Source organism: Gorilla gorilla, chromosome 9 (genome assembly GCF_029281585.2).
Source record: "Gorilla gorilla gorilla isolate KB3781 chromosome 9, NHGRI_mGorGor1-v2.1_pri, whole genome shotgun sequence".
Taxonomy (NCBI): Eukaryota; Metazoa; Chordata; class Mammalia; order Primates; family Hominidae; genus Gorilla; species Gorilla gorilla.
In genome coordinates this window covers 64,240,164-64,255,948 of record NC_073233.2, presented here as the reverse complement: position 1 = coordinate 64,255,948, position 15,785 = coordinate 64,240,164, and the positions used below count along the sequence as shown (strand labels likewise).

General features: G+C 37.5%; 1 protein-coding gene across 1 annotated transcript; it reads left to right on the top strand.

The window, feature by feature from the left end:
• The first annotated feature begins 7,378 nt into the window (after nt 1-7,378).
• On the top strand, nt 7,379-8,317 carry LOC101154022 (olfactory receptor 5M5-like). Its single transcript, XM_004051143.4, has one exon. It carries the CDS (start codon nt 7,379-7,381, stop codon nt 8,315-8,317), a length of 939 nt encoding a protein of 312 aa, XP_004051191.4.
• The last annotated feature ends 7,468 nt before the right edge of the window (nt 8,318-15,785 follow it).

The window sequence follows — 15,785 nt, the reverse complement described above, 5'->3', positions numbered from 1 at the left end:
GCAATGGTCTGTGGAATACCATGACAGTGGATAAGGCATTCTGGGAGTCCACGAATGGTAATCTTGGCAGAAGCATTGCATGAGGGATAGGTAAACCTATATCCAGAGGAAGTGTCTAATGTGACTAATCCACTCTAGAATTCTAATCACCCTAAGCTTTTGGATTCCTCCCTCTACATTAAACCAGGGAAGATCTGGCATTTCAAGGTCACTCACAGTAGGCCATCCTTTGATCCATATTTCAGCTAATAAACTACTAGAACATTTTTTAACTCCCTGATTTGTAACATTGAGTGCAGAATCTCTGCTTAGTGGGCCCATATCAATACATTCAGCCTGATCCAACTTTATATTCCTCCCACCATTATCCCACACCCTTAATATCCATTCCTACACCTGTTCTCCAGAATTTTGCTTATATAAATTAGAAAACTCAAGCAGCTCTTTTAGGGTGTAGCACACCTCCTTGTAGACTTTTGGCTTACACCAACTAGCACCAGATCTTGGAAGGGGAAAAGGGATTAAAGTCTGAATGTGTATTTCCTAAAGAAGAAGACCAACCAAAATAGGTTATTTAAATATTTGGCTATTCTAAGTCCAAAGCTACTCTTTAAAAGGAAGCCATATTTAACCATTCCATGTAATATGTAATTATGTCTTGACATACAGAACTAGGTAATGCAATAATTAAAGGTATTTGGTCACCATAATTTTTTTCTAAAAAAAGAGAAATATGCAAACTATTTACTACCAGTTTACACAAACAGGCAAAGCAAAAACAAAAGCACTTGTCAAGGTGGACAAAAATGCTGCTACAGTTAAAAATCTGCATATACTCTTTACTTTGTCATTCTTAAAAATGTGTTTCTGGGTAGTTGGTTTATTGAAATAGGTGAAAGCTGTACTGTAATGTCATTTTTAAATTTTGTAACACTTTTTGTAACATTTTGTAACATTTGGTGAAGAAATTATGTTTCTTCACTTAAGGAGATAAATTGTGTTCATTATAGAACTTTGAAAGTGAATGATCAAACCAAATGTGCAAAAATTGACTGAATATGAATTACTTTACAATTATGTGTAAAAATAATCTTCAACATTATTATTCCATACACATGTTTTTGGTGTTTTAAATTATCTCTGGGCTTTCCTAAATTCAAGTTGGAGAAGCAGAATTAGTTAGATTTATAGCACACTCACTATAGAAAACATATTTTGAAAACTTGTTTTACCACATCTCTGTTCAGCTGGATGGGGCTCCTGTGAAAGAACAAAGCAATTACATAGAATATTACACAGAATTGTAAAACCTGCAATTTTTTTTTAACATTTTCTTTACCTTATCTGATAGCACAGCACATACGTTGCAACTCTTATTCTGAAAACTACTATGACTTCTGAATGTTTATTAAATAACAGCCACAGGTGTGCAAAGAATTTACAAATGGATAGCCACATTTATTGCCAATGAAAAACAAAGTTTATTTAACATGCGCAGTATCTTTGTGATACATATATTATTCCTTATTTGGTACAGATGAAAACGCTGAAGCTCAGAAGAATGAAATAATGTTTTCCAGGAACACAGCAAGAGCTAGGTTTCAATTAAAATATTATTCTCGTAGATACTTCTGGGTTGACTCTAGAAACACCCCAAGCCTCAGGGGTTTGTTAAGATGTTTAACTGGGTAATTATTTTTATGGGTAATTATGTTTCAGACAGTTTTACAATTTTACAGATATAAAAATATATATGAAAAAGATATATATATGTTTTAATGCATATATATATATATATATTCATATTTCATATGAAGAAGGCACAAGAGGAACACTCAGTGCCTAGGTAAAAAGAATGGAGTTGGATACTAGGTTAATAGTGGTTGATGAGATAAAAAGTAGTCAGGGCCGTGACTTACTTTCCTGGTGTCATGCACTTTCTATTGACAGCATTTCTTCAAAGTTGTAATTTTTATTGAGAATAAATTAATAAAACTCTGTAAGATTTTAAGATAAAAGATCTCTCAATATTTTCAAAGCATCATTACAACCTTCTTTAAAGTTCCTAGCAATTGTATCAATTTCTTTATTCTTATTTTCATTGTAGAAAAAAATTGATTTTTGAGATATTTTAAAATTCATAGAGAAAATATTTGGCCATGGAAAGGGTCCAAAATGGTAGGAGGAAATTAAAAAGGACTGAGATTCCTGAAACACATACATTTTTCCAAGGGAGTTCCAAGCATGCTACAAAGGAGGCAGAGGATTGAATGACTGAAGAAAAGATTTTGAAGGACACTTTGAGGTGTTCTTCCTACACCTTCCATCAGCCTATCTCAGGAGGGTGAATGGATTGGAGAGATTATTAAAAGAGTTATTGTGATGGCCTGGATGTTAGTCCAAAACATCCTTTTCTTGTCTATGTGATTGATAAGGATGCTGAGGCTGTTCATGGCTGTGGAAAGGGAAGGGGAGAGGAGAGTTATTCCATTGCTGTACTGTATCTGAGTGACTTCACCTCAGAGGAAAGGAACGGAGAAGCATCTCTAAACCACATTCTCAAATCCAAATTCACCTGCAATAATGCTAGTAATTTTCATATCTGACCCCCGTGTGTAGACTCTAATTGAGTCAAGATCCAAAAGGAGGGCAATTCAATGGCTCCTTTAAGTTCTAACATGATGAATGTAGAAGTATTCCAAATTTTTAGCTAAAATAATATTTATCATAATAGTTATTATTACTGCTACTAACTCACTGCAAGACTTACTGAATAACTACTATATGATGCTCTGGCCTGGATCTGAGATGTCCACAATTCTACTCATATGTTTTAGCTAAAGAAAATTTAATGAAAAGACAGAGAATAAAAAGGTAAAGTTAAAGAAATCAGCCAAAGGAGTTAAAAAAGTCAAGGCTAACTGTAGAAAACCATTTCCATCTTTAGGTCTGAAGGACCAAGGACAGTGGCTTCTGTCACAGAGCTCAGTGAGAGCTGAAGCCAGGAAGAAATCCCTTGCCAACATCTTCCCAAGACACACATCCCAAGATATTCTCCAGGGAGGGATGCAGCTAATTTAGCACATTTATAATGAAGCAGGAAGGGAATGAGAAAGAAATTGAGGTAATTCCCTATCTTTCCCACTTCTGACATCCTACAGAGTCTTCTCAAAAGCCAAGGTCAGCTGGAAACCAGACACCATAGGTGCCCTGTTGACCAGGTCCATAGAAGCCCAACTCCAGGTGAACAATGCAAGGCACAGAAGAGAAGACAATAGATGTGAATGGGAGTAGGGTGGAAAAGGAGAATCACCAGCACACCTATATTATCTATAAATCCAAAATGTTCCACAGTTACACATTACTATCCCTATTAAAAAGATAAATGTACAAAACTCAAAATTGATATATCACTAGTTCAAGTTCAAGAAAAGTTAGTTTATCTTCCAATCGTGTTCCAGACTCTGAAACCTTCTCCCGATACCATCCACTATACTTGCTGTAAGCAGGAACTTAATATTTCCCAAAGTCTAACATATTAAATTATTTGGGAGTAAAGTAAAATAAATAATGAATCCCATTCCTACATCACTCTTGGGGGATGCAATTCCCTGAAGACAGTGGGGAGTTGGCAAAACTCATGTGCTCCGTGAGCTTAGGATTTTCAGAAGAATCGAAATATTGTGGTTGTTCATAATTTGAATGACTTTTTGCTAGAAATAATTGACCTGCAGGGATTTGGTCTCCACACAGTAATTGCATTATAAACTCTACAGGTTCTCAATACCCATTCTGTGATCGTGAAATCATGCTTCTTTCTCAGGTAGGATTAGATACATTTTTTAAAACGTTTAAAATCCAGCAGTAAATATTTTAATTGATAGAAATAAATGGAGCTGAAACATATTCTGATGAATTAGAAAATGTTTATATTAAAGTGTTGCTATTCTTTTCAGAGTACTGGTGTTTACAGAGTGTTTGCATAATGAAAAGAAAATAGGCCAAAGGAAATTTTTATTTCATCAATAATTATTGACTGCCTCCAATTCAGGAGGCACAAATCTAGGTGCCGCTGAGTCTATAACTAGATCAGATAAAAATCCTTGACCCTAAAGGAGCTCATGCTTTGATGTTGAGTTTCATTCTAGACTAGACCTGGATCATTCACCAAATAATACCAGTAGCCTCAATTTGTTAAGCATGTAGTACATGACAGATATATTTTAAAAACTTTTACTGAATTAACTTTCTCATCAAGAGAGAATGGCTATTAATCAAATTTTATGGATAAGAAAACTGAGGCACACAGAAATTAATAACTTGCCCCAGGCCACACAGGTAGGAACTAGAGGCACTGGGCTTTTCACCCAGGAAGTGTGACTGCAAACTCCCAGTAACTGTCCCACTCTGCTGGCTTTCAATAGTAAACTATGCTTACTGTTTATACTTGATTTAGAACAATCAAGATCTGGTATTAAATCATCCTTCTGATTCATTTTGTGTTAACAATGCCACTCTTTACTATTATAAGGGCTGTATCATGTAATATTTTATAGCCCTTTCATAAAGAATCGGCTACTTTTAGGTTTATAGCCTATATTACTTAAAAATAATAAAAATATATTTTGTGAAGCTGCTTTCTCTAGATTTCTTTTTCCACTCCAAATTGAACCATGACCACTTTCCAAGGAGACACCACTCTTGTTAAAGACAAAGACCAACCTTCTAGACTCTTTGTAGGACAGAATAGAAGAAGCAAGCATTCACATGGGAATGTCTCAGTGTAGGGTGCATGTCAGGAGAGCACAGGCTCAGATGCCTCCAAAGCCATTTCTGTACAATTGCAGAAGCTTCTCCCTGAGATTTCCTTGCTCAAAGCAGTAGGATATTGTGTTCTTGTTTTTTCAGAAGAAAGACTATTTCCACAAAATTCTCAGTTAAATTATTTGGACTATTTATTGCTTGCATTACTTCAACTTCCAATAGAAAAAAAATGACTCATAAAAAAACATATGAATTGAGAAGTTATTTTGAAGGGTGATTAATATTTCAATAAAAAAGCCCATTAAAAATGTAATTAGGTGGGGCGCGGTGGCTCCCGCCTGTAATCCCAGTACTTTGGGAGGCTGAAGCGGGTGGATTGCCTGAGGTCAGGAGTTCAAGACCAGCTTGGCCAACATACTGAAACCCCGTTTCTACTAAAAATACAAAAAAATTAGCTGAACGTTGTGGTGGGCACCTGTAATCCCAGCTACTCGGGAGGTTGAGGCAGCAGTATTGCTTGAATTTGGGAGACAGAGGTTGCAGTGAGCTGAGATTGCACCATTGCACTCCAGCCTGGGTGACAAGAGTGAAACTCCACCACACACACACACACACACACACACACACAAATGAAATCCAGCACCAAAACAGTATTTGCCTATTTGGCAATTAAATGTACCATCAAACAGAGGGATAAAGAATGTGGTATATTATATATTATATATATATATATCATACATTATAATGTGGTATAATATATAATATACCACAGTTTCTTCATCCACTTGTTGTTTGATGGATGTATACATATATATTATATGTAATATATATACAAAATGTATATGATGGAATACTACTCAGCCATAAAAAGGGATGAATTAATGGCATTCACAGGAACTTGGATGGGATTGGAGACTAATATTCTAAGTGAAGTAATTCAGAAATAAAATACCAAATATAGTATGTTCTCACTCATAAGTGGTAACTAAGCTGTCAGGATGCAAAGGCATAAGAATGACACAAAGGACTTCGGGGACTTGGGGGAAACGGTGGAGGAGGTGAGGGATAAAAGGCTACAAATTGGGTTCATTGTATACTGTTTGGATGACGGGTGCACCAAAATCTCACAAATCAACACTAAAGAACTTACTCATGTAACCAAATACCACCTTTTCCCCCAAAACCTATGGAGATAAAAAATAAAAATAAAAACAAAAAGAAATTCAATTGGACCCTATGAGCTTTAACAAGATAATTACGATTCTATTGATTTAGGTGACTTGTCTTCTAACTTATTATCCTAGGCAGAAGCCCAATGTCCTTTTGTATAGAATGAGATAATACGGTGGACAAGTTTTGAACATTGAATTTACAGAGTGCTTTATTTATAAAGTGACCTGTTTCCAGTGTTGGCATGGTAGTTATTGAAAAAAGTTTGTATAACATTGTCAAGTCTGGATATGTGTCATAGAAGAAACACGTCGATTATTCCATCATGATCTTCATGGTCACTTTTATCTTGCCCAAATGTTGAGAGATTCAGGTCAGGATATTTTAAGTATGGTCTCAGTCATGTTGTTAATATGATTATGATTTCACTTTGATCTGTTACACGTTTTAACAAATTTATATTGAACTTGTGTTCCAATGTTTTTTCTTAGTTTTTCAAGTGTTAGAATGAGGTAGAGTTAAAACAACAGCATTTTAGTTTGAGGATAAGTTTCTTCATCATTTTATCCTTATTGCCCCCCTCCCCAGGAGCCCTTTGATACACTATTGTTTTCTTTATCTCCCTATCAACATTTAATAACATCAATACAGGTGCACATGTGTATCTATATACCATGCAAATATATATTGTTTATGTATTATGTGCATATGTATTATAAATACAAATATGTAATATCTACTTTCATTCCCCAAGAACCAATTTTTGCCCCCTTGGACAAAAATAAACAAAATGAAGAAGTGTAGCTTGGTCTTTAAAGTTAAAAAAGATTTGTTGTAAGAGGGCCAGCTGAGGTAGAATAAAGTTAAGAAAATGGGCACACATTAGAGGGTGAGGGAAGATCTGGAAAATGATCTCCAGTTCACAGGGGCAGGCAAAGCAATTCTTGTTCTACAGGGATGTATACCAGGCATCAGTTCCACTTTCCTAAGCACGTTCAGTTGTGATAAACCTGGAGCGTTTCAAAGGCTGATACTTTAGATCCCACATTCAAAGGTGTGTTGTTAAACAAAGAATTACAGTTTCAAAGAAAAGCAATGTTTACAACCATGGGTTCAAGACAAGTCTACGTGAACACATATAACAAAGACTTGCAAAAAGATAAAAGATAAGGCTCTTTAACTATCAAAAGACTTGCAGAAAAGAACCACAGAAAACCATTTTAAATATTATTGCCTTTGTATGTAAAAAAACTCTATATTAGTTTAGATGTTTAAAGCATCAATCACATGCTCACTAGGCTATTTCTTAATGTCACATATATTTACATTTTGAGAGAAGAGGAAGAAGTAGCAGATGACACCACTGGGGTAATGCATAAATGACAAACCTAAATGCATTTTAATTTCCTTTTATTTAGACGTCATTTGAAGCCAAGCAAACACAATGTTAAAGAAAAACCATACAGCCCTGACTGAGTTTGTTCTTCTGGGACTGACAGATCGGGCTGAGCTGCAGCCCCTTCTTTTTGTGGTATTTCTAGTCATCTACCTTATCACAGTAATCGGCAATGTGAGCATGATCTTGTTAATCAGAAGTGACTCGACACTACACACTCCAATGTACTTCTTCCTCAGTCACCTCTCCTTTGTAGATCTCTGTTACACCACCAGTGTTACTCCTCAGATGCTGGTTAACTTTTTATCCAAGAGAAAAACCATTTCCTTCATCGGCTGCTTTATCCAATTTCACTTTTTCATTGCACTAGTGATCACAGATTATTATATGCTCACAGTGATGGCTTATGACCGCTACATGGCCATCTGTAAGCCCTTGTTATATGGAAGAAAAATGTCCAGGTGTGTCTGCGTCTGTCTCGCTGCTGCTCCCTATATTTATGGCTTTGCAAATGGTCTAGCACAGACCATCCTGATGCTTCATCTGTCCTTCTGTGGACCCAATGAGATCAACCACTTTTACTGCGCGGACCCACCCCTCTTAGTCCTCGCCTGCTCAGATACTTATGTCAAAGAGACTGCCATGTTGGTGGTGGCTGGTTCTAACCTCATCTGCTCTCTCACCATCATCCTCATTTCCTACACTTTCATCTTCACTGCCATTCTGCGTATCCACACTGCTGAGGGGAGGCGCAAGGCCTTCTCCACCTGCGGGTCCCATGTGACCGCTGTCACTGTCTTCTATGGGACACTGTTCAGCATGTACCTGAGGCCCCCTTCTGAGACATCTATACAACAGGGGAAAATCGTAGCTGTTTTTTATATCTTTGTGAGTCCGATGTTAAACCCATTGATCTACAGCCTGAGGAATAAAGACGTTAAAAGAAGTATAAGGAAAGTTATTCAAAAGAAACTGTTTGCTAAGTAAGGTAGACATTTTGGTCATAGGCATTGGAATCTGTTCTTATTATCTGACCAATTAATGAACATTTTAAATTAACAAATCAATCTGTCATTGAGTGTTTTTTGTCCTTTGTAATTTGCATATGGGACTTAAAAGTGTATGTCAAATTATTAGCTACAGCTTACACTGCCACCTCAGTAAATTAAAAATGAAAGCATAGAAATTCAAATATAAGACTAGAAGACATTGTTCTAGCTTTGTAAAGAGTAATGAAGTACAGATGATTCCATTATTAGTACTCATAGTACTAATATATCATAGTACTATATCAGTACTAATATATCATAGTACTATATCATAGTACTAATATATCATAGTACTAATATATCATAGTACTAATATATCATAGTACTAATATATCATAGTACTATATCATAGTACTAATATATCGTAGTACTATATCATAGTACTAATATATCATAGTACTATATCATAGTACTAATATATCATAGTATTATATCATAGTACTAATATATCGTAGTACTATAACATAGTACTGTATATCATAGTACTATATCATAGTACTGTATATCATAGTACTATATCATAGTACTGTATATCATAGTACTATATCATAGTACTATATCATAGTACTGTATATCATAGTACTATATCATAGTACTGTATATCATAGTACTATATCATAGTACTGTATATCATAGTACTATATCATAGTACTGTATATCATAGTACTATATCATAGTACTGTATATCATAGTACTATATCATAGTACTATATCATAGTAAAATATCATAAAAGACAGAATTATCAGTTGCTGAGAAAATGACAGCTCATTACATTTTTTTAAATGTTTTTGTTTGTCCCTTTGAATGAATGGAAGATATCTACCTATCTTCTACCTATTCAGAATCTCACATGAGGCAGCACATTTAGCACACTTGTTTAGTTGTAATCTTCTATGCTTATCTTCATGAGTCTGTTTGAAAAGTTGGATAAATGGCAATGAGTGACTACATTTGCTAATTACATTTTATAATATTTAATAAGCCTCCAAACAATTTTCCAGAAACTTGCCAACCATAGTAGATGAGGTTTCTGTTTTTCTTTTATACATATTATATAGAAATGAAGATCCTTTAGGTATACTTTGGATTATTACTGTAAGTTATATCCTTAGAATGATATCATAGATCCAATGAAACCCTATTTCATAAGGCTTTTCATGGAAATGCCAAATTTCCTTTAGAAAGAGTTTTTAATTGTTTTTGTGTTGTACCAGTAAGGATTCCCATCAACATGTGAACTCAGTTCTTCACTCTTTTATTACCATTGCCTGTTTCCTTTGAATAAATAAATTGAATTGAATGTTTTATCCACGAATGCATATGGATATTTGTGTGTTTTATGTGTGTATGTATGTGTGTGTGTGTATTTTGATTACAATATAACATTTTCTTTTTTTAATTGCTTATTCAAATTTTTTTGGTGAGAATCAAGGTCGTATGCCTATTTTTTTTATTTTTTTGACAGAGTATCGCTCTGTTGCTCAGGCTGGAGTACAGTGGCGCGATCTCGGCTCACTGCAAGCTCCGCCTCCCGGGTTCACGCCATTCTCCCACCTCAGCCTCCCGAGTAGCTGGGACTACAGGCGCCCGCCACCAAGCCTGGCTAATTTTTTGTATTTTTAGTAGAGAAGGGGTTTCACCGTGTTAGCCAGGATGGTCTTGATCTCCTGACCTCGTGATCCGCCCGCCTCGGCCTCCCAAAGTGCTGGGATTAAAGGCGTGAGCCACCGCGCCCGGCTGCTTCACCTATTTTTAAACTGTGGTGTTTATATATTTTCTTATTTATTTCAGATATTTCTCAATGATATAAACATGTTTTTGTTATATATACAGTTGTAGCAATTATATATATATACACATGAATTCCATTTTATCTCTTCTATTGTATCTTTTCCAATGTTAATATTTTATCATTTTAAATATTCTCAATTTTTTTTATTTCACTTTGTTGTTTCTTTTTTTACTTTTAGGAAGTTAAGTTTATGCCACCTATGATCATGTGGATTTTTACATGTATTATTAAATTAGTTTCATGTTTCACTTGTTAATTTTTTCTCATGAACTATTTTTGATATACATCCAAAATAGAAAATAATATACAGACTCCTTCGTAAGCACAACTAATCACTATTAAATCTTCACAGAATGCCACATTTGTTTCAGTTATTTCAGAAATTTAAAACTTACTAAGATACATCTCTCCTGACTGAGTCTGTCTCTTGTCCCATTTCTTGCTGTAAACTCTATTACAAATTTAATGTTTCTTATCCTGTAGAGTTACATCATTGGATAGGTGTTTATATATTCATAGAAATATGTAGTACTGATTTGCTACATTTAAAACTTGAAATAAATGCATCCACTCTATGTATCTTTCTGCAATTTATTTATCTTGCACTAAATATTGTTGGATGTATCTGTGGTGAATCATGCAGCAGCAATTTTTAGTGGCATAGTCTATGCCAATATATAAATATGCCTCAATATGTGTATTTATTCTACGTTTTTTTTTTTTTTTTTTTTTGAGACAGAGTCTCACTCTTGTTGCCCAGTCTGGGGTGCAATGGCACGATCTCGGCTCACCGCAAACTCCGCCCCCCACGTTCAAGCGATTCTCCTGTCTAGTCTCCTAGTAGCTGGGATTACAGGCGCCCACCACCATGCCAGGCTAATTTTGTATTTTTAATAGAGACGGGATTGCACTGTGTTAGCCACGATGGTCTTGATCACCTGACCTTGTGATCCTCCCGCCTCAGCCTCCCAAATTGTATTTTATTCTACTGTTGGTGAAGAGTTACATTTTCCAGTTTCTTGATAATATGAAAATCCATTAATAAATGTTTTGTGTGTAATTATGAATGTGTACCACGTAATGAGTTCCTCTCAGGTAGGTTGGTAATTTCTTGGTCATAAGATATAAGTATATTTAAATTTACTATATATTGCCAATTGTTTTACTGATTTATATTTCTATCAACAGTTTGTGAGTGTTACCTTTACATCACTTTATTCTTGCCAAAACTAGGTGTTGTCAGACTTTAAATGTTTTCTAATCTGATGGGTAAACAATGAATTCTCATTTGGTGTTTAAGGTTGAATTGTTATTACAAGTGAAACTAAGAATTTTTAAGTACATTGATACTAATCTCATATTTCTCTTTCACTTGTATGTCCATATACTTTGTTAACTTTTCAGGTAGGGTGATTTATCTTTATTTCATACATTTATAATAGTTCCTTATGTACCAAATGCTACATACAAATCTTTTGGTGTTATATGCCATTTAACCTTAAAAACCTAGGGTAATAATGCCAGGCAGTGTGGCTCACACATGTAATCCCAGTACTTTGGGAGGCTGAGGCAGGAGGATTGCTTGAGCCCAGGAGTTTTAGGCCAAACTACACAAGATAGAGACTCTGTCTTTACAAAAAAATAAAAAAAAAAATTAGCCAGGTGTGGTGGGATGCCCTTGTGGTCCCAGCTACATGGGAAGCTGAGGCAGGAGGATCACTTGAGCCTGGGAGGTGGAGGCTTCAGTGAGCCATGTTGTCACCACGACACTCCAGCCTGGATGACAGAGGATGGATGACAGAGCCTGGATGACTCCAGCCTGGATGACTCTGTCTCAATAAAACAAAACAAACCCCAAAAAACCTAGGGTGAGATGAACAGATGAACATTATTTCTTGAATGCCTCAGCAAATAGCCATAGGTATCTATTTTTCTGGTAGCTGCAATTTGATTGGGACAAGTTTGGAATTTCAGCTCATTTGACAAGTATTTTCATAATAGATATTTTGCCAGTAGGACTGGATTTTTTTTTCCACATAGTGAATGCTTATATGTGAGCATAAAATGTTTCCCACTGATTGGGATTGGATAAATTATATGAAGTGTGATCCTAGTATATTGCTTTGCCATTGAAATACTGGTTATCACCCAAATAGAAAATTAACATTTAAAAGAGCCAACAGGCTGGGCACAGTGGCTTAGGCCTGTAATCCCAGCCTTTTGGGATGCCAAGGCCTGCAGATCACTTGAGTTCAGGAGTTGGAGACTAACCTGGGCAACATGAGGAAACCCTGTCTCTAAAAAAACCACAAAAATTAGTTAGGTCTGGTGGCAAGTGCCTGTAGTCCAAGCTACTCAGGAGGCTGATGTGGGAGGATGGCTTCAGCCTGGGAGACAAAGGTTGCAGTGAGCTGAGATCATGCCAGTGCACTCCAGCCTGGGCAACAGAGTAAGATCCTGTCTTAAAAAAATAATAAAATAGGCCAGGTGTGGTAGTTCATGCCTGTAATCCCAGCACTTTGGGAGGCCGAGGCTGGTGAATCACAAGGTCAGGAGATCGAGACCAGCCTGGCCAAGATGGCGAAACCCCATCTCTACTAAAAATACAAAAATTAGCCAGGTGCAGTGGTGGGCACCTATAATTCCAGCTACTTGGGAAGCTGAGGCAGGAGAATTGCTTGAACCCGGGGGGCAGAGGTTGCCATAAGCTGAGATCATGCCACTGTACTCTAGCCTTGGTGACAGAGCCAGACTCCATCTCAAAAATAAATAAATAAATAAATAAAATAATAAAATATAATAAGAATGCCAACAGAATAATTCTGATTTCAGCTACAGTTTATGCTTTTTTATGAGAAATTCAACTCCAATCTTTTAATTTTATTCTCCTTTATTCTGTTGTTCAGACATTGCATATTAAAAACGCATTTTTTTCTTAACCAATGGTTTTATCCTTATTGCTGTCCTTATTCTGAAGAGACCTTCATATTTCAAGGCACAGCCCGAATATCATCTCCCTTGTCCTTTCATGAGCAAACAGTTGCACATACCCATTCCTGTGATTGTGTAGATATTGCAACTCTATTTGTCTGTTAGTTACACAGAAAATTCATAATAATACAATCTCATGTTTCCTAATATATTCTGAGAGTTCTGTGAGAAATGAAACCTATTATATTGGTTAAGTGCTGAAGATGGCCAAATAGGAACAGCTCCAGTCTGCAGCTCCCAGCGTGAACGATGCAGAAGATGGGTGATTTCTGCATTTCCATCTGAGGTACCAGGTTCATCTCACTAGGGAGTGGCAGACAGTGGGCACAGGTCAGTGGGTGCGTGCACCCGGTGCGAGCCGAAGCAGGGCGAGGCATTGCCTCACTCTGGAAGCACAAGGGGTCAGGGAGTTCCCTTTCCTAGTCAAAGAAAGGGGTGACAGATGGCACCTGGAAAATCGGGTCACTCCCACCCCAATACTGCGCTTTTCCGAAGGGCTTAAAAAATGGCGCACCAGGAGATTATATCCCGCACCTGGCTCGGAGGGTCCTACGCCCACAGAGTCTTGCTGATTGCTAGCACAGCACTCTGAGATCAAACTGCAAGGCGGCAGCGAGGTGGGGGAGGGGCGCCCGCCATTGCCCAGGCTTGCTTAGGTAAACAAAGCAGCCCTGAAGCTCGAACTGGGTGGAGCCCACCACAGCTCAAGGAGGCCTGCCTGCCTCTGTAGGCTCCACCTCTGGGGGCAGGGCACAGACAAACAAAAAGACAGCAGTAACCTCTGTGGACTTAAATGTCCCTGACAGCTTTGAAGAGAGCAGTGGTTCTTCCAGCACGCAGCTGGAGATCTGAGAAAGGGCAGACTACCTCCTCAAGTGGGTCCCTGACCCCTGACCCCTGAGCAGCCTAACTGGGAGGCAACCCCCAGCAGGGGCAGACTGACACCTCACACGGCCGGGTACTCCAACGGACTTGCAGCTGAGGGTCCTGTCTGTTAGAAGGAAAACTAACAAACAGAAAGGACATCCACACCAAAAACCCATCTGTACATCACCATCATCAAAGACCAAAAGTAGATAAAACCACAAAGATGGGGAAAAAACAGAACAGAAAAACTGGAAACTCTAAAAACAGAGCACCTCTCCTCCTCCAAAGGAACGCAGTTCCTCACCAGCAATGGAACAAAGCTGGAAGGAGAATGACTTTGATGAGCTGAGAGAAGAAGGCTTCGGAGGATCAAATTACTCCAAGCTACGGGAGGACATTCAAACCAAAGGCAAAGAAGTTGAAAACTTTGAAAAAAATTTAGAAGAATGTATAACTAGAATAACCAATACAGAGAAGTGCTTAAAGGAGCTGATGGAGCTGAAAACCAAGGCTTGAGAACTACGTGAAGAATGCAGAAGCCTCAGGAGCCGATGCGATCAACTGGAAGAAAGGTTATCAGTAATGGAAGATGAATTGAATGAAATGAAGCGAGAAGGGAAGTTTAGAGAAAAAAGAATAAAAAGAAACGAGCAAAGCCTCCAAGAAATATGGGACTATGTGAAAAGACCAAATCTACGTCTGATTGGTGTACGTGAAAGTGACGGGGAGAATGGAACCAAGTTGGAAAACACTCTGCAGGATATTATCCAGGAGAACTTCCCCAATCTAGCAAGGCGGGCCAACGTTCAGATTCAGGAAATACAGAGCATGCCACAAAGATACTCCTCGTGAAGAGCAACTCCAAGACACATAATTGTCAGATTCACCAAAGTTGAAATGAAGGAAAAAATGTTAAGGGCAGCCAGAGAGAAAGGTCGGGTTACCCTCAAAGGGAAGCCCATCAGACTAACAGCTGATCTCTCGGCAGAAACTCTACAAGCCAGAAGAGAGTGGGGGCCAATATTCAACATTCTTAAAGAAAAGAATTTTCAACCCAGAATTTCATATCCAGCCAAACTAAGCTTCATAAGTGAAGGAGAAATAAAATACTTTACAGATAAGCAAATGCTGAGAGATTTTGTCACCACCAGGCCTGCCCTAAAAGAGCTGCTGAAGGAAGTGCTAAACATGGAAAGGAAAAACCGGTACCAGCCGCTGCAAAATCATGCCAAAATGTAAAGACCATCAAGACTAGGAAGAAACTGCATCAACTAATGAGCAAAATAACCAGCTAACATCATCATGACAGGATCAAATTCACACATAACAATATTAACTTTAAACACAAATGGACAAAATCCTCCAATTAAAAGACACAGAGTGGCAAATTGGATAAAGAGTCAAGACCCATCAGTGTGCTGTATTCAGGAAGCCCATCTCACGTGCAGAAACACACATAGGCTCAAAATAAAAGGATGGAGGAAGATCTACCAAGCCAATGGAAAACAAAAAAAGGCAGGGGTTGCAATCCTAGTCTCTGATAAAACAGACTTTAAACCAACAAAGATCAAAAGAGGCAAAGAAGGCCATTACATAATGGTAAAGGGACCAATTCAACAAGAAGAGCTAACCATCCTAAATATATATGCACCCAATACAGGAGCACCCAGATTCATAAAGCAAGTCCTGAGTGACCTACAAAGAGACTTAGACTCCCACACATTAAAAATGGGAGACTTTAACACCCCACTGTCA